The sequence below is a fragment of the Apis florea genome, unplaced genomic scaffold (assembly GCF_048593485.1).
Source record: "Apis florea isolate Af1SG1 unplaced genomic scaffold, ASM4859348v1 contig_2293_pilon, whole genome shotgun sequence".
NCBI lineage: Eukaryota > Metazoa > Arthropoda > Insecta > Hymenoptera > Apidae > Apis > Apis florea.
The window spans coordinates 2,002,327-2,020,956 of record NW_028256554.1 but is presented as its reverse complement, the minus strand read 5'-3'; the positions used below and the strand labels follow the sequence as shown (position 1 = coordinate 2,020,956).

Genomic DNA, 18,630 nt, shown 5'->3' with positions numbered 1-18,630 from the left:
CGCGGTTTTCGAGTGGCTACCGGGCCCCTTCTCCACCGCATCCCTCGCCACTTTTCCCGCCTTCTTCCCTGCCTCGTCGGCCGCGAATCTGTTGAAATATGTAAAACCGTGTAACCTCTTCAATTTACATAGGAACGCGTGGGCGCGCCGCCTCCCCCTCCCACTCCCCGATGAAAAGTGGCCGATCCTCCCTCCTCTTATTAATTGATCCATCGTTCCATCCGTTCCACGAACGAACGAACGAACGAACGAAATCCACCGATCCCACTCGCCGCCTCGAGTATAACCAACCCTTCCTCGGTTTTTCCCCTGCCAAGATCCCTTCCCTCGCTCTCTCTCTCTCTCTCTCTCTCTCTCTCTCTCTCGATCTTCGAAAGAGAAGAGCGAGAGTGGAATTTCGAAGCGGTCGAACTAACGGGGAACTAAAAGGGGAACTAAAAGGCGAGGAAGAACGAGAGGGAGAACGTTGTCTCACGTGATAGACGTCCATCATCGGGCACGACGAAAGCCTTAACGTCGCTTACGGCCGCGACACGTAAATACACGCGTGTATCGTGGTTGATACAAGCACGTCGTTTTTTCTCTCTCTCTCTCTCTCTCTCTCCCTCCTTCCTTCCGCCCGCGTCGACGACGATAATCGCAGTCGCCCGCTTCGTTTTCCTTCCACCTCCTCCTCCTCCTCCTCGTTCCATCCGCGTCGTCTACTGCTCTCCTCTCTCTCTCTCTCTCTCTCTCTCTCTCTCTCTCTTTCTCACTCCCTTTCGCCCAATCTCCATATACCGCCGCTCACGCCGCGCTATCCGTGATCCAGGGCGACGGCACGCCGTTGCCACTGGTATTTCGAAACTCGCTGAACAAACAAGCGCCGATAAAAGTACCGCGGTATATAGTACATCTGGAAGTAGGGACCATCAGTCACGGCGCATCTGCGAACCACTTTCCTTCCCATCCACCGCCGCCGCCGCCGCCACCTCCTCTCCCACCCTCCCCCTCCCATCGCCATCGCCATCGCCACCGCCACCGCCACCGCCGCCGCCGCCAGCTCTCTCCCAGACCCCTCCGGGGAGAGAGTGCAGCGGGTGTCCCGAACTTCTCCTATCCACCCACCCAGCGCCGCTAAAAACCATTTGTCATCGGCCGCGTAAATATGTTCTCGAGCGAAACGTGCGTTCGACTTTTTTTTTTTTTTTTCTCCCCCCCTTCCTTTCCTTTTTTTTCGCCTCCCCCTCCCCTCCACCCCTTCTTTTTCTCTCTCGCCCACGGAAATACGAGTCCGCGCGTCGAACGTCGAACGATGATGGTCACGACCGACCATCCATTTCCTGGATCCCCTCTCTCTCTCTCTCTCTTTCTGTCTGTCTCTTCCCTGTTACCCTTTTATCGGCGAGGGAAGGGGGGAAACGGTTCGAGGATCGCGAATTAACGGGGTTTTCGGCGATCGTTCGATTTCCTCGACTCGAAATCGAGTTGGCGAAAATTTTCGTTGAGATTAGAACGGACGGGACGGAGGAGATTTTTTTCCTTTTTTTCGCGAGGCGACGTAACGTTTCTATCGACTACGACCACGACTACGACCTTCTATCCAATCCCGTGTGTATGTTTTCGCAAGCTTTCACAACCAAATCGAGCCGGGGCTAATAGCAGGCACCCTGCCTGGCGTTCGACCAAAATTGCTGGCCCCATCCACGTTTATCGTGGAAACGAGTAAATAAGCATCGCTCGTTGAAATAAGCATCCTCGACGAAGGAGGAGGAAGGAGAAGGAACGAGGCGCGAGGAGGAGGAGGAGGAGAGTTTATCTTTATTTCGAAGCGGTGCGGCGAAACGCGTAGGGGGAGCGAGTAGGTTAAAAAGTTGGTCCAATAAAAGCCCGGGCCCATTTGTCAACGGGGGGGGGGAGGAGGGGTGGAGGCGGCATTTGTACGGCTCCTCTTCCTTCGCGAAAACGTATGTAAAACACGACTCTCGGCCGGAGTCGTAACACGCGCGGGCGGTCGTGATGGGCCGACATCTAAAATAATAAAAGTTGCCTCCGTCATTTGTCAACGCTTCCTCTAAGGAGCGACTACTTCCACCGCCACCTCGTAATTTCGCGATGTCGCAGCTGCTGCTCCCACCCCTTCTTCTTCTTCTTCTTCTTCTTCTTCTTCTTCTTCCCCTTGCCCCTTCTTGTCTCCTCCAACCCTCGAACGCTACGTTACGCGATTCCCTGCCTTAATTTTACGACACTCGACACCAGACGTCGCGCTTCTTTCCTCCTCTTCCTCTTCCTCTTCCTCTTCCTCTTCCTCTTCCTCTTCCTCTCCTTCTTCTTCTTCTTCTTCTTCTTCGACGCGCGGAAAACGCGATTTATTCGAGTCGACGAATAATCGACGATCGTTGATTTTCGCTTTGGAATTCTTTTGCCAATAACGAGAGAGAGAGAGAGAGAGAGGGAGGGAGGGAGAGAGTTGTTCGGTTTCGATTTGGAAAGTTTAATCAAAGAAGGGAGAGCGGCATGGTTCGAAGGGAAATAAACCGATATTATATATATAACCCCGACGGGTTTTGCACGATTCTTTATGCGAGGCCCCTTCCTTTAATCCTTGCTCGAGAAGGAGAAGACGCGCGCGCGTTTTAAGTGAAATAATAAATAAAATAATACGTTGTAGGAAGGTTGTCGGTGTTGTCGGTCCGCGCGCTGCTCGGCAATAATCTACGGGAACAAATGTGCCAGACGACTTTTATGAAACCTGGGATCCCTTCGTTCTCTCTCTCTCTCTCTCTCTCTCTCTTTCTCCCTCTCCATCCCTTTTTACGCGGTTGAAAAATAAAATCCTTAACCCTTTCTTCCTCCATCCCTCTGATTCTCGGGGGCCGGCCACGGAGAGGCGGCGGGATAAAACCTTAAATACGACCGCTGAACACCGGGGGCCGACAATAAAATTCTCGTAAACCATTTCGCTCGAACGACGGCACCTGCTTTCGCGTCGCGTCGCGTCGCGTCACTCGGAGTCCAATTTTGCTCTCGACCCGTCTCTCTTCGTCGCCCCCACCCAACGAATCGGCGATTTCCCCCAACAACAAATCTCGCGGATCGGATGGAAACGACGTTCCCAGAGCGTTGAAAGAATGATCGAGCACCCACGGGATAAGCTTCGTTCCTTTCCCAGTTTATTTTCCGAGTAACCCTTCACATTACGCTAATGTATTTTTCTTTGAAAACCGCTATTCACCTTCGTCGACGTTTCAATCCGGTCCATTCACCGTCCTCCGCCCCGTTTCTCGAAACGCGCCCCGCCCGATCGATCTAACCACCGCCCCCCGTCTATCGCGTCAATTTTCGCACGACTTAATCCGCAGCAACCGTTCCTCCTCCTCCCCCTCGGTGACTCGTACTTTTACACTTCCGCTCTTTCTTTTCTTCTTCCTTTCCACGCCGCATTTTCTCCGAGTAGAATATGGCACGCACGATCCACGGATAGAAGAAGGTCGATCGATCCGATACAGGATAGCAGGTGTCCCGCGCGTGTACGATCGTCTTTGTGGGAGGTGGAAGGAGGTGGAAGGAGACGCGCGTGACGCGCGACGACAAGGGGTTATCGCATTCCAGCTCGATTCGATGGCTAACGGGTCGGCCGACAAAGGGAATATAGGGGTGGGGGTGGTGGGCCCCGTTTGAACGCCGGAGGATCGCTAAATATTTCATTTCGTATCCCCCGAAACGTTTAATCTCGGCTCAGGTGCGCGGCCGCGAGTCGCGTTGCACGCGCGTTTGTGCATCGTCGACGTCGATGGCAACTATCCAGCGGAGTACGATGCATCCTCTCCTCTCCTCTCCTCTCCTCTCTCGATACTTGGAACGATCGAATCGATCCTCCACCACCACCTCCTCCTCCTCCTCCGCTATTCCACCCTCTCCCTCTCTCTCTCTCTCTTCGTTTGATCTCTCCAAACTCTTTTTCTTTTCCCTTCTATTTTCCTCCTCCCTCCCCCCCTCTGCCTCCTCCCTCGGCAAAGGCCGGTCGAGGAAAAAGTCGGATGGTGGCAGCGTTCAGCCGGAAAATCATTCCTCGATGTAGCCTCGATAAATCGGCAGGCGTAAAACCGTGCCACCGGTTATACCTCGCTTAGGTAGGAGTAGTAGTCTCTCACCGGCTTTGTGGCTCCGAGGAGGATCGAGGAACTTTCATTATCGGAGCGGAGGCGCGCGCGCGCGCCAACCCCTCCTCCTCCCCCGTTGCCCATCTTCGTTTACATTTATGATTTAATATGATCGTCCATTGTTGGCGTCCCCTTTGATTCCTCCCCGCCCCGATTCCACCCTCGACAAATATCTCTTTCTCTCGGTTCCCGTTACGTGTGTAATTCGAACGCCACCCCTCTCTTTTCTCCCTTTTGTATCCGCGTTTCCGTGCTGCTCAAGATGAGAACACACACATATATATATATATAACGCCTAGATAATAATAATAATAACGAGGAAGGGGGGAAAGATAGGCGCGGTAAAGGAAGGAATCTCAATTTTCCTTAACGCTGGTCGCTCCTCTCTGCCCCGAATTTTCGTCTCTCCCGCAAAATTTGTCCCGAACCGGGGTAACCCTCGAAACGCGAGGGGGGAATGTTCACCTGGCGAAAATCTCCGCGCGAAAAGTGGAAAACCTTGCCGGTTTCGGATCGAAAGAAGAAGAGAGAGAGAGAGAGAGAGAGAGAGAGAGAGAGAGAGAGAGAGATGGGGGAGAAAAGTGGTGGGCGACGAGGTTGGAATATTAAATTCGCGCAAAATTCGAGCAACTTTTCAGCGTGGCATTATGGGGCACGGCTATCCGGATGATGTAGCACCGAACTTGGAAAGACTCGGGCCGAGGCGAAACCCCGAAGCCTCTTCTTTTCCACCCCGTCCTTGCCGTCGATCCTTTTCGTCGCTCGGTTTCTCCGCTCGCACGCGCGTCTTTCCTCCCTTCTCTCCCTCTCTCTCTCTCTCTCTCTCTCTCTCCGTCTGCTCTCCTCCCCTTATCCCATCCCTCTCTCTCTCTCTCTCTCCCTAACCGGGCATAGCTTCCAGGGTAGCAATCTTTTATTATTAGCGCAGGCTTTACCAGACAATGAAACGAAAGGAACGGAATATGATATTGTAGTACAGAGGCTCGGCGGAAAGGGAAGCTATTGTCGGTCTCTTTGAATTTTAAAGTCAACGATCGATACGGCTCGGGGGATGCGCCTTTAGCCATATAAACCGCTCCGCTCGCTCTCCTCCTTCTCCTCCCTCAACCCTAGCCCCTCTTTCCCCCTTCTCCTCCGACCGATCCAGGACCGATTTCACGATTTATTTTTCGGGACCGCCATATTATATAGCTCGGCTATACCTCTTCAGCTAGGTCGGCGGAGGAGGAGGAGGAGGCGAAGCCCCGAGCGGAATCGGAATCGGAATCGGGCGTGAAGGGCCGTGTCACCCAAATTGTCGCCTGTAAAATGATAAATTGCGCCCTCGGCCCCGTCCGCACGACCGACCGACCGACCGTGCGGCAAATCAAATTGCAATTTGTTATTTGTAATTCCGAGTGTCGTTTAATATACTCTCTCCCTCCCTCCCTCTCCCGTTCCGCTCCCGTTCACTCCCCTTCCGCCAAGGGGTTAGAAATTAAGCGGAGCTTGATGAGAAAGCGCCAAGGTGTGATGAGCGCATCGTCCTCGCGCGTAATTAAGCGCGATACCTCTTCTTCTCTCTTTTTTTTTTTTTTTTCTTTTTTTTTTCCCATTACATCAACCGTGCGTAATTTCGTTTCGTGGACGTGTCTTTCGAGCACGTGTTCCGTCGCGACGAATGAATTCTCCGCTACTACGAGAGTCACTACTCTCACCGCGGGCAAGGCGACGAATACATTCGATTTTGTCTATTCAATTTTCCAGAAAAATAGCGCTTCGTTCTCCCTTTCGCGCGCTTTCCTCCCCCCATCCCGGATTATCGACGACGCCGAAGGTGGCGACAGAAGGCGGAACGAAGGAAAGGAATAAGTTCGATCGGTCGGAGGGTGGCAGTTACCGTTTTCGGTTATGGGTTTCGGAAGCGTCGTCGAATCCTATTCTTGCGCAAACCCGATAAGCGGCCTTTTACGCGTGTATTTCTCGCACACGCGCCGCGTTGCCACGAGGAAACGGAGAGGGGTCCGCTCTATCGCGGACAAGCAGATCTCTTGCCGCGCGACAGATATCGGTCTCTCTTCTCTTTCTCGATAAACGATCGTGCCCCCCCCCCCCCCCCCCGCCGCGTATTCTCGTCCTTCTCTCGCCTTTCGCTTTCGCATACGATACACGATGATATTTCCACACGGATATCGGAACGGTTGCCCCTTCGCCTATCCACCTCCTATACACCCTCGATCGGTCTCTTTATTTTTTCGCCGCGGCATATTTTTCTTCGATCCACTTCGACGAGGATGCGGATCGACGGACGGGCAAAGGGACGTCGAGGATGGGGGACCAAAGGGGATTCGTCCCGTTTATTTGCGTATTGCCTGCCGGCTGAGCATCCACCCGTTCTCCTTCGATCCTCGCGTTCGAATCCCTTCGAATCGAATCGAAAATTCGCTCGAAAAGCGAATGATTAAACGAACGAGAAACGAACCGGAAACGAACAAAAATAGAACAAAAATAAAAAATCTGTATCTGTATCGTTCGAAATATGCGAGAAAGAGGAAAGGAAAAAAAAAAAAAAAAGAACAAGAGAGGAGGAGAAGAAACGGATCGCGCGTAACGAGGGAAACGGAATGGAGGGGAGGAATGGAATCGAGGCAGGACCCTCGATGAAAATCGGGGGTCCATTCGAAACCGCGATAAGCGCTCGGTCGCGTCTCCTTTCCTCTCTTTCTTTCTTTCTTTCTTTCTTTTTTTTTTTCCACGAGGGGAAAAGTAAAAAGAGATCCCAGTGCGACCATCGATGGCCCTTAATCGAGCGATCCGCCGCCAAAAGTGATTTTTATTTTCCACGAATCTTGATTTATACGCGGAGGCTTTTCGCCTCGACCCCCCCAACGCTCGACACGTCGACACGGACGTGTTGCGAGGAGGGTGGTGAGAGGAGAGGAGAACTGGAGGAGACTGCAGTTCGACGCGCATACGCGGTTGCCCTTCACGAGGGGTTTACCCTACGCGTTATCTCTCCGTTACGCGTTGGCAGGCATATGGCCGGTCGGTTGCAGGGTCGCAGGGGCTGCGGCGACGGGGACCGGCTCATAATTTTCAGATTTATGTACAAATGTTTCTGGCGAGGCGGCCGTCTCTCTCTCTCTCTCTCTCTCGCCCTCTCGTGGGGAAGATATCTATCGTAAAGTTTCGCGGAATTGAAAAATGCTTTCGAAGCTTTCTCGCCCCCTGGCACACGGCCGGGGGGAGCGAACGTCACCCGAGCCACGCCACGGATGACGTATCGTTCACGAACGAGATCCGCACGCACCGCCTATCCTTCTCCCCGATAAATGATTCTCGCGTAGCACGCGCCGCCTGTTTCCTTCCCCTCCGTTTATCGTTCGAATTTTTTCGTGACATTGACCCCGTTCGTGCGCACGGACGATATAATTCAATTTCCGCGAGACGTCGGAACGAATTAGAGGAAACGAAAGAGAATCGTCGAATCCATCCAAGTATTTCCATTTCCATTGAAAAATCTAAGGACCGAGATATCTCTGTTGGTCCTCGTTCGAGAGAAGTCGCGGATTCGACTCGAGGGAAGAGAGAGGCCACGTGGTAGTATCTCGCGAGCCGAACGTATCCGAACGGCCGGTTATCTCGGCCGCTCGATCGGCATTGTCTTCCCTCGCCGGCCCGGGAGGGAACTCCATTCGGGAGCGAAATGAGGGGGAGGGGGGAGGGGGGGGGGGAGAAGTTGACGATCGGGAGGAAACAATTTAGCTCGATCACAACGGTTTCCAGCCGGAATCTCAGGCGTCGTCGTCTAATTAAACCGCTGTCCTGCGCGGATATATATAAAGTCGGAGGTTATCACCGTGGCGCGGGTGGGGTATCTGATCCCCGCACCCGTCATCCCCTTAATCCGACTGTATTTCCAACCGGCCCGTTTTAAACGGGCCGCCTTTACACGAGGCTCGCGTATTCCTCCGCGTGGGCACGGTATATATATATATATATACACATATATATATATATATATATACACGGGACGAAATAGAAACTCGGGTAGTCTCATTTCCTGTCTGCGGGGGTCCCGCAGGGGATACATAATTAGCCGGTTCGTCGCTACGACGAAATAGGGGAAGAACGTAAGGAGCTCGACCGAGCGCGTTCGCCTTTTCCGCAGCAGCTTATCGATTGCTCCCTGCGAATTATCGCCCGGCTAGATAGAAGCGGAAGAAGAGGAGGAGAAGGAAAAGGGCGAGTTTCCCCTCCTCTCGAAATTGAAATTATTTTTCAACGAGAGAAACATCGTTACGTAAGCGTGTAAATCCAGGGGTCGCTTTCGTTTCTCCCTCTCTCTCTCTCTCTCTCTTTCCGTTCGCAAAGGCCGAGTTTTCGGCCGAGGATGAACTCGACCGCGAGAGTATTAAAGGGCGCGCGCGTAGTCGAGAACGAGAAATTAATCTCAATCGTGGCGGGCCCCTCGGCCCCGTCATTTATCACCACTCGTTACCGGGAACGGATTGATACGAAGTCGGCAACGGTAGTCGCCCGATTGTGTCGTGACCGCCGTTCCGATCTATTAGTCAAGTCGAGGGGGGGAGGAGGAGGAGGAGGGATTGGAGTGGCGAAAAACGGGAAAAATGGAAGATGGAAGAAGAAAGCTGCCACCACCCTTCCGCCGACGGGATGGAAGAAGGAGGGCGCGAGTATCGGAATTGGAAGAAGGGAGATGAAAGGGGGACGGTCGAGTTGAGAGACACGGGCGCAGTGGGTGGGCTTTGTCGCGTCGGAGAACGTTCCCTCGATCGAAACCGAGTCGCGCAAACGTCGCGATTAAACGCGCTTAACCGACGGAGATCTCCTCCTTCCCCTCCCTCCTCCCCCCCGATTCGGTTAACGCGCGTACCGACGAGCTTCTACTAGCGTCGATAGCTTCGTTGGGAACACGAAATCTGCATAAGTATCACGGCAGGGACCCGTCGTCGAGTTAACGAGTTTCCGAGAGACGTTCGTTTTTTTTTTTTTTTCTTTCTTCTTTCTTCCTTAATTCGTGTTAATTCGCTGAGATAGAGGAGGGGGCGGAGGGGAGGGGGAGGGGGGGATGGAGAGAGATCGAATTTTGGAATTTACGATACACGTGTATTATAATTGAAGGGTTCGCGACGAAAACAACTTCTCCTCGATCGATTTATACCACGAGGTGGAGAGAAGATTTTTTTTTTTCTCTCCCGTTCTCTTTTCTCGCGTTTCCATATTTTGTTTTTTTGTTTTTTTTTTTTCTTCGCAACATCAATTTCTACCGAGGACTTGCCAAGAGATTCGTTGCATCGTCGAGTAAATCGAAATTGAGAGGAGTCGAGTTGTTTCGATCAGCGAAATACACACACACACATATATATATATATATATAAAATTCGATCTCACTGATCGGAAAGAAACAACGCGACGCGTATGTGTATATATATAGAAACGTTAACGAGTCTCGAAAGGAAAGAAGGGGGATGATAGCCGCGAGGCGGACGTCTTACTCCGAGGCGGCGGCATCGATTTGATCGACGAGCGGAAGAGAAACCGGAATCCTAGGAATCCGGTGATTGAAACGGTCCGCGTCCGTCCCCCTCCCCCTCCCCCCCGAGCGGTCGCGCGCAGTTTGATAAATGTTGTCCGTCTGCCGATACGTCGGATAATATTTGCGAGCGGATCCGGTGGTAGAAATCGAAAGGCAGGGCTCGAGACTCGAGATCGGGCGTAATTCGATTCCATCTCCTCCGACCCTTTTATTCCATTCGTCCGGAGGAGCAACGTTCTGACACTCGTCCCACACGCACACACGCGCGCAGCTCGGCCACAGCAGCTCCTCTTCTGCCTTCTCCCCATTCTCCCCGAGCCAATTTTCTCCCCCTCCCCCGTTCCCTCCCTAGTTCTTGAATTATGTTTCTCATATTTTTCTCCCCACGCGAGGAAGCCACGAGAGGAGAACTAGGAGCGAGTGCTCGACTCTCTTGGTCGACGGGAAACTCGTCGACCAAATTTCTCGACATTTTTTTCTCTCCTCCGTTTCGGTAATCCACCGAGGGGGATAAGTATAGGGGACGGGGGAGGAGAGGGGGGGGGAGGAAAGGGGATGAAAATCGAAATCCACCGATCGAAACAGCCTGATCGGTATCGTTTCGAGAAGAAGGTCGAGAAAAGTTGGAAAGTTCCCTTGCACAAAGGAAGGACGGATAAAGAGGAGTGCGCTCGAAGGAGAAGGACTCTCGTTAGGACACGAGAAGGCGCAGCAGCACCCCTTTCGCCTCGAATGTCACACAGCCGAGGAGCGGTGGCGAGGAGAGGGACGACGTCGTTTTCGAGATCGCGCACTTTGGATCCCGTTACCAGTCCCGACCAACCTCGTTTATTATTTCAACTCGGTGGAAATTTCGAGGGGGCGAAAATATCCCGGCCACCCCCGGTATTATATCGTCCCGGTGTCGTTTATCCCCCTTTCGTCGAGCTGTAACGCAATCGCGCCTCGGATTCCAGGGTCGTAATTAAAATTACGACGGCGTCGGTCAATCGTCGCTCGCGTTCGACTCGCGACGAGTCGAAACCACGCCGCAGGAGGAGCAGCAGGGTTGGACGAAAAATATCGACGTTCCCCGCCTGTATCGTTTATCGAAAAAGCCGCGGCATACTTTGCCCAATTAGCCCGGGCCCTCTTTGTCCTCTTGAAATTACAACTGTTCCCCCTCCCTCCCTCCCCCCTCCCCGTGTCATTATCGGAACGCGCGCGTCGTCCACGCTTTTGATTTCTCGCCAAAGCAACAACAACAACAACAACAACGACGACGACGACGACGACCACGACCACGAAACGGTCGGGCAAACATCGTGCGCCGCCTAGCGTTGATATTAAAAACGAGCCGAATCGCGATCCGTTTCCCCCTCCTTTTTTCGAAATTCGCGGTTCTAACGCGGGAAAAACGCACCACAATCGTTTCAACGCGATGATCCGAATCGTAGGCGCGCATAGCCTACGGAGATCGTTGGCGTTCGAGATACGAACCCGTTAATGAACTCCCGCTGAGCGGGGTCGCTCGTTCCTCCGCCATCGGGGAGGGAATCCCCGCGGAGTTCGTCATTACCGAATCAAAATTAAAGGCAAAGATCCGGAGAAGGGTGGGTAAGGATCGTTCCGTTCGGCTTATTAGCCGCGTACGTACCGCCGTCGTATTCCCGCTAATGGATACGAGATCGTAGGCAGAAATAAAATCTGCTCTCTGCTTCCGAAAGGGATCCTCTTCTTCCATTTGGAATCGTATAGATTTCCAAATATTATGTACGTATGAGTTTCTTTCTCTTTTTTTTTTTTTTTTTTTTTTTTGATACGAATACACGATATTTGTTGTTTAAGATCGATCATCTTATTCCCTCTTTCCAAAATTGTTGCCTTCCAAAAAAATTCCTCGAGGTGCGTGTGTTATTTTCGCTTACGATCAAGTGCTGTTTCGATTTCGCATTTCGACGCGAAATCCAAGTCTCGTCTCCGACGACGAGTCTCCCTTTCGCGTTCCAGTTGGAGAAGCTGGAAATCGCACGTAGAGACGCGATACATTATAGTCGGCCAATAGCTGTGAAACCCAAACTTTCCATCGACCCAAACATATCCGATCAAGCGATTATGTGCCGTTCTCCATTTTTCCACTTTTCAAGTTAAAATCGTCCGCTCTAAACCGATTGCGGACGGTCACAATAGTTTGAACAAACCGTAAACGAATCTCGTCCGAAGTGTCATTTGTTCGAAGCAGATGTTTCGTTTGACTATCCGTATCAAACGATATAGAAAAAAAGTTTTAAAAGAGATCGATCTGTCACCGATCGAAACGGTGTAATAAGATAAGCCTAGCGAGAGGAAACTTACGCTCTAATAATGTTGGAACGAGGAGGAAGTTGGAAGGGACGAAGTTTTCCACGAATCTCATACGCGACGTCTGTTATTAAAATTCGGTTCAGAGATAGCGAGAAACGATAGCGCGCAAGGAAAATCGCGGAATTACCGTACACGTTTCTGGTAAGGAGAAGGGGGTTGAAGCTGTCGGTCCTCGGGAAGCGGGGCGCTCGCTAATTATTCGCGACTAGGAGCACGGCTCGGCCGCGCTCGGTAACCCGTAGGCACGCGTAATGAAATCCATGATGTATTAACGCGGGCGTAAAGGCTCCGCTCGCTTCTACTAGCTGTCTACTCACGCGAGGCTAGGTAAACGCGCGCGGCTGAACGCACGCTGGCGCGCGTAAACGCGCACGCAAACGCCCCGACACACAACGACGTGGGTGGAAGCACGAAGCCAGTCGAAGGCGCCGGCCTTTGCCTCGCGCTTGCCCCTAATATTCGACTAATTAGAAATTTAATAACACCGCGGCGGTTGTTACGACGACGACGACGAGGATCACCACCCCTTTCCTTCCTTTTTCCTTTTCTCCTCGATGATCCCTCGCATCATCCTTGGAATTTCGGGCGAGAGAATCGAAACGGAGGCGGGATCCAGATATCCATCGGTCGTCTTAATCGACTCGTATTACCAATTAAAATTTAATCATCCTCGAAATTAAGTCGTCGAAGATGTCGAAGACGCGGAGAGAGAGAGAGAGAGAGAGAGAGAGTTTATTACTTCGATAACTGTTGATCGTGAATGGAAAGGAAGGATCGCGAATAAAAATTCCGGCTAAAATTTCGTAAGCCTCGTAAAATCGATGGTCGGAACGACGGTCCAACAATTTTGTTTCCAGATATTCGCCGCGTATATTTCGAAAGCGACGCCTTCTCTCCCTCGCCTCGTGGACGAAGGCAAGAAGAAGGAAGAGCGAAGGAGAAAGAGAGAGAGAGAGAGAGAGAGAGATCCTCCTCCATTCCGCTTAACGCGGCCGTAACTTATCGCTCGTAGACGCGCGGTATTTCTCTCCGGCTGCTTTGAAAGCATTTTCTCATTAAAAAATTAAGGTTCGAGGGGTCGAGGATGGGGAGGGAGGGGGAAGGGAGGGATGGTTTCGCGGGTTTGCGGGCGGAGGTGGTTTGGGGGCGAGTCGGTAAGTGCTCTGCGGCTCCCAGATGCGCCCAATATTATGTTTAATGATATTAACTTCTTACTTAATGGTCCGCGGTTCGATTCCGAGGTGCGAACAGGAGGAGGGGGAAGAGGAGGAGGAGGAGGAGGAGAAGGAGGGAGAGAGGGGGAAAAAAAGAAAGAGGAACTACACCCGGGAGAATAATTTGCGGGGCGAGGAGGAGAAGGAGGAGGAGGAAAGAAACTCGATTTCTACTTTGGGGGGTGGAAGAAAGGCGTCTAATCGTCCGGGAAACACCCATTTTCGACTCGCTCTCTTCGCTGGCCTCGCCTCGTGGAAAATAAATTCGTAAATACAATCGCCCTCCTCCCCTCCCCGCCTCGTGTGAAATAATTTCCTTTCGGCCGACCCATTAGAGCGACCCTTCTTGCACCATTGTCCCCGAGATTCCGGGACGGGAAAGGAGAGGAGAGGAAATTTGAATTTACGAACGATCGTAGGGAATTTGCAGGTGGATGACAAACGTTGTCTCGATAAACGCAGCGAATCTTAACGATTGCCGGCCGCGAATAATATTCCAAGGATTAAAAGTTTCGCGACGCGGAGGAGTTGTAAAGGGGCTGACTGGCTGGCTGGCTCGTGTTGTAGCTTAACGAGCCGAGAATCCTCGTAAAACGTTGGAGGAAAGAGAGCAAAGTAAAGAAAAAAAGGCGTCTCGCGAGTTGGAACGCGGCGATTGCGGCCGGGACTTCGAAACGAACAATGTAATACGAGAAACTGGCGCGATCCAGCTCCCCGGACGGATGGAAAGAGGATACACGGTGGTGTATCTACCTGGCACGGGTCGCGATCGAAATAAAAACACGGGGGGAGAGAGAGAGAGAGAGAGAGAGAGGGGGGCCGGTTTTACGCGAGAACGCGCGTAACGCCTCGAGGCGATGCGCGACAGCTCCGCAAGGGGGAGGAGGGGGAGAGGGGAAAAAAAGGGAAAAGAGGCGAATCGATTAACGGCGATAATCGGATGGAACGCGCGGCCGACACAGAGAGACCGGCACTTATCTTCCTACGCGACCCGGGTTGGGTCCAAGACTGGAATAATTATTTAATTAATGGGGGGGAGGGGGGGAGCAGCGAGAGTCCACCTCCGCGCTCGCCCCGATTCGCGTCGATCGAATCGATACTAAACATTTGCCCCCCGTCTGATTTGCTGATTCCAGGCTCCGCGAGGAGAGAGGAGACGCCGAGAGGGCACTCGCGTTGGACCAAAAACCCAGGGATCTGAGCTCGCACAATGGTAAGATAAATACGCGTACGCTCGTTTTACCGTAATTACGGTAATCGGCCGATAATACGGCGAATAACGCGTATTATCGGGTCGAGCGATTACGACGAATCCTCTTCTTCTTCTTCTTCTTCTTCTTTTTATTCTTGCTCCCTCTTCGAAGAAGAAGAAGAAGAAGAAGGAGAAGGAGATTTTTTTAGTACACTTTCCTTCACCTACGCAATTCCCTTCACGGATTCGCAACGATTTTCAATTCGATTCGAACGAGTTCTCCTCGAAGGGGGGGGGAGGGAGGTGGTGTTTTTCACGGGGATCACGGGACGAAGAGAAGAGAAGAGAAGCTCGTTCTCGCTCGAGGCCAGGCCTGGAAAGGAGGAAGGACGAGTTAACCGAGCGTGTCCCGGTCCCTTTCTCGATTTCTTTATTTCTCTGGCCCGGCCGAGCGTTTAGGCGGGTTCGGAGAGAGATTAAGTCCGATATCGGGTTACGGGGCACCACCGAACGCGCCGCCTTTCTTCTCATTCCCCGTAATATTTTAATCCGTTCGATCGAACCTTTTATCCCGGTGGCGAGTGCGCGCAAACTGGACCGGGGGCGACACAATCCCGACGTTTTTTCGAGTTCGAATCCGATCCCGGACCCCACGGAACCCCCGCTTCTTCTTCTTCTTCTTCTTCTTCTTCGAGGATTTCGACGACCGACCAACTGGGAGGGGAGCGGTGTGCTTAATCGACCGCGGTCATCTTTCGATTCACGAATATCCGTTCGAAACACGACCGATCGAACAATATCTATCCACGTCAGGATTAAAATGCCTCGGATACGAAACAATGATAGGAAGGAAGAAGGGAGGGAGCGGTGGCGATGGTGGCCTCCTCCTCCTCCTCCTCCTCTTCTCTCCTTCTTCCTCCTCTTCGCTCGATACGAGAAGAAACGAAACGAAAGATTTGCACGGGTGCAAATAATATCCATCAATCCTTGTCGTATTCTACGTATTCCATTCTCGAAGGGAAGAAGAACGGGAGAATCGCGCGAGAATATGGTTTCGGTTATCGTTCGATCCGATCGATACACGCATGCGCGCGCGCGCGCACACACATACACACACACTTGTACACATAGACATAGGCGATAGATTGACGAAAGAATCGTGTCGACAGGTTCCTCGAACGGGCACAGTCCCGTGCTCAACCTGTCCAAGACGGCGGGAAGCGGAAGCGTGGGCGAGCACTCCGGAAGCGAGGCAGAGGCGTCGCACCGTTCCCAAGACGACGAGGAGGAGGACGACAATCTGTCCGAGGACCTGGACGACGACAACGAGAAGGACGAAGGTGAGATAGGATGCGCCTAAGCGTCGATCGATAAAGTCGGACGTGGCGATCGTGGGTCGATCAATTAGAGGCAGGTAGAGCGTGACGCCGGATTTGACGTGTGCCGAAAGTCGGAACGATGTTGTGCGCCGTTCCGCGCATACGTAAAATAATTATATCGAATGGAGCGGACAGAGCGCGTTTAAAGATGAGTTCCCCGGGACGACTGGTAGGTCAGCCCTTCTCATCGATCATCCCGGGGCCCGCCGCGGAACGACGTTCTCTGGGATTCGTCCATCCACCGACCGACCGACCGACCGACCGATCGACCGACCGAGACCTCTCTCCTCAGCGGTTGTCAAAACTTGTCAGGGATGCGATGAAATTTTCACCGCGTGAGAGATACGCGGCCAATTTCGCGCGCCTTCCATCTTTTCTCTTTCTTTTGTTTCTCGTCGCGATACGATCGTATAATATATTCCGGCCCAGATTTTTTTCGTCGATTTCTTCGACGGTATTCTTCGCCGTATTCTTCGATTATTACGAACATGAGCATACAGATAACTTTGATTCGTTGCGATCGTTGTTTCGCGCGTAAAAACGATTTCGCGAATAAAAACAATTTCGTGGTACAGAGAAAAATAGAAAGAAAGAGATCCGCGAGGAGCGGATTATTCAGGGCAGGGAAGAAGCACCACTGGCGGAAGGGGGCCCGTTCGTTGGTCGTTAGACTCGCATCTTCGGTATTTAGTTTCATTTTAATAATGAAAGATGGGTCGAGATAAAAATCTCGGCCCGAGCGGTGCTATCTCGGTGCTGTCCCTCCGCCTCGGTCCACCGAAGCGTCATAATCACGCTGATTTCTAATCGATTCGCCGATTGTCCGCGCGTTAATTGGATATTCCAATTAGAGGCTGCGACTCTTCGCCTCGCGTGACGAGAACGTGGCGGGGGACGACGTCTCTCTTTCCACCGATCGATCGTCGAGCGCGAGCGAAACAAAGGAAAAAAAAAAAACGAAAGCAAGCAAGCAAGAAGGAAAGAGAGAGAGAAGGGAAGGAAAAGAAAGAAGAAGGAAGAGAAGAAATGGAAGAAACTGGAAAACGGTGGAACGGCGACCGGCGAGGATTAGCGGGCCCCTAAATTTCGAGAAAGACACGAGTTAGACGTATAAATCGTCCGGTTGCGGCTCCGTGTACCCGGAGGGGGGAGAGAAATCCGTGTCTCGCAGCGTGTCGTATACACGGGCTACATCCTACCTATGGTGCCGTGGACGGTGATCGAAGTAGAACCCCATCGAACGGCCGTGGGAGTGTACACGCCCGTGGAATGCAGTTCTGATTTAATGAGACGCGTCGCTATCTCGCTCTCGTTCCTGGAATCCGATCCACCACCGCCGCCGCCGATTTTTCCCCTCGCCGGTCTCTTCTCTCGCCCTCGGGACCAAACGACTTCCTCGAGATTTCGCTTTTTCCTTTCGATTCCACCACTTATCCCCCTTTCCCCCTTTTTCGAGAGATTCGTCGCGAAATTTCCGAGGGAGAGAATCGTTGGCCCCTTGGCCTCGGTTCCAAGATAATTGTAATGGGTTTTCGAGCGAGGGACATCGATGCGTGGTCCACCGCGGGTCCACCACGTAGTGAACGGAGAGAGAGAGAGAGAGAGAGAGAGAGAGAGAGTAGAAAAAAGAGTGGAAGGAAAGGAAGGGAGAGACAAAGGGAGGAGAAGGTGGAGGGAGCGTGGATGGTTCGCTATCAAAAGGTGCCGGCGAAAGGTTGGGGCACACGGCGAAGGCAGCCGCGCGAGCATTAAATCGGCCAATGGCAATAAGTAACCGAATGCCGTGGCGTTGTAGGTGCGCGCTGATAATTAAAAGACGATACAATAAAGCACGTATCATTGGCCATAAAGCAAGGCTGGGCTTAAAGCGTACGGTGTGGGCCGTAGGAGCGCGCGGACCGGTCACTTAAGCTACGTAGAGAACCCACGCAGACGTCTTGTCTCGCCACTCACTCTCTCTCTCTCTCTCTCTCTCGCGAGACCTCTCTCCAATGGCCAATAACCATAAGGCATCCTTTATACCACCGGGCCCCGGATCCTTCTTTCGCAGCCCGACCACGAAAACCATGCTTCCAGGCTAATCGTCGATAGAGAGAGAATAACGAGGCTACTCTCCTCATCCCTCCCTTCTGCCTCCTCTCTCCTCCTCCTCCTCGTCTCGTCTCGTCGTGTCGCGATCCTCTCTCTCTCTCTCTCTCTCTCTCTCTCCCTGCGCGCCGCGGCCTCGAGTAGAAAATGAAGCGAAAGAGAGAGAGAGAGAGAAAAAGAAGAAGAAAGAATCGTCCTTCGTGGAATCTCGAGGAGAGTTTTCCCTCCCGAAATGGCAGGGCAGGCGAAATAAATAAATGGCGCGGCTGGAAACGAGCGACACGACGACCCGTGTGTACCGCGGCAAGGGCCGGGCGGTGGCTGCTAATCGGTCGGCCCGAGTGCCGTTTTAATTCGCGAATTTAATTCGTCCGCGGTGACGTTAAATCAGAGACGTGGCGAAGGGTAACAAGTAGTCGTCGCGGGATTACGACTCTGGAACACGCACGCACGTTGTAAGTTGAGCAAGGAGGGAGAGATAGAGATAGAGAGCGAGAAAGCGAGGGAAGGGGCGCGAGACCTCCCTCGAACGTTGTAACCCACGATCCTTGAACGAAATTTATCGATCATCCGTTCTCTCGTATGCATGTATGTATATGTACACGTTGGATAAAAAAATCGGAAAGAGAAGAGGGGGTTAAATAGAGGCAGGCGTTCTCGTTGCTCTGTCGAATCGTTATCGTAACGAAAGAAAGAAGGAAGGAAGGAAGGAAGGAAGGAAGGAAGGAAGGAA

The 18,630-nt window shown here is 52.3% G+C and overlaps 1 protein-coding gene across 4 annotated transcripts in view; it reads left to right on the top strand.

Annotated features, from left to right (window-relative positions):
- dac (dachshund family transcription factor) overlaps positions 1-18,630 on the top strand; it is a 135,058-nt gene that overhangs the window by 71,379 nt on the left and 45,049 nt on the right. For all 4 annotated transcript variants that reach the window (XM_086904048.1, XM_086904047.1, XM_086904046.1 and 1 more), the window contains exons 5-6: positions 14,375-14,451; positions 15,600-15,770. In XM_086904048.1, the coding sequence (XP_086760174.1) occupies positions 14,375-14,451; positions 15,600-15,770 (248 nt within the window). The remainder of the gene's footprint in view (positions 1-14,374; positions 14,452-15,599; positions 15,771-18,630) is intronic.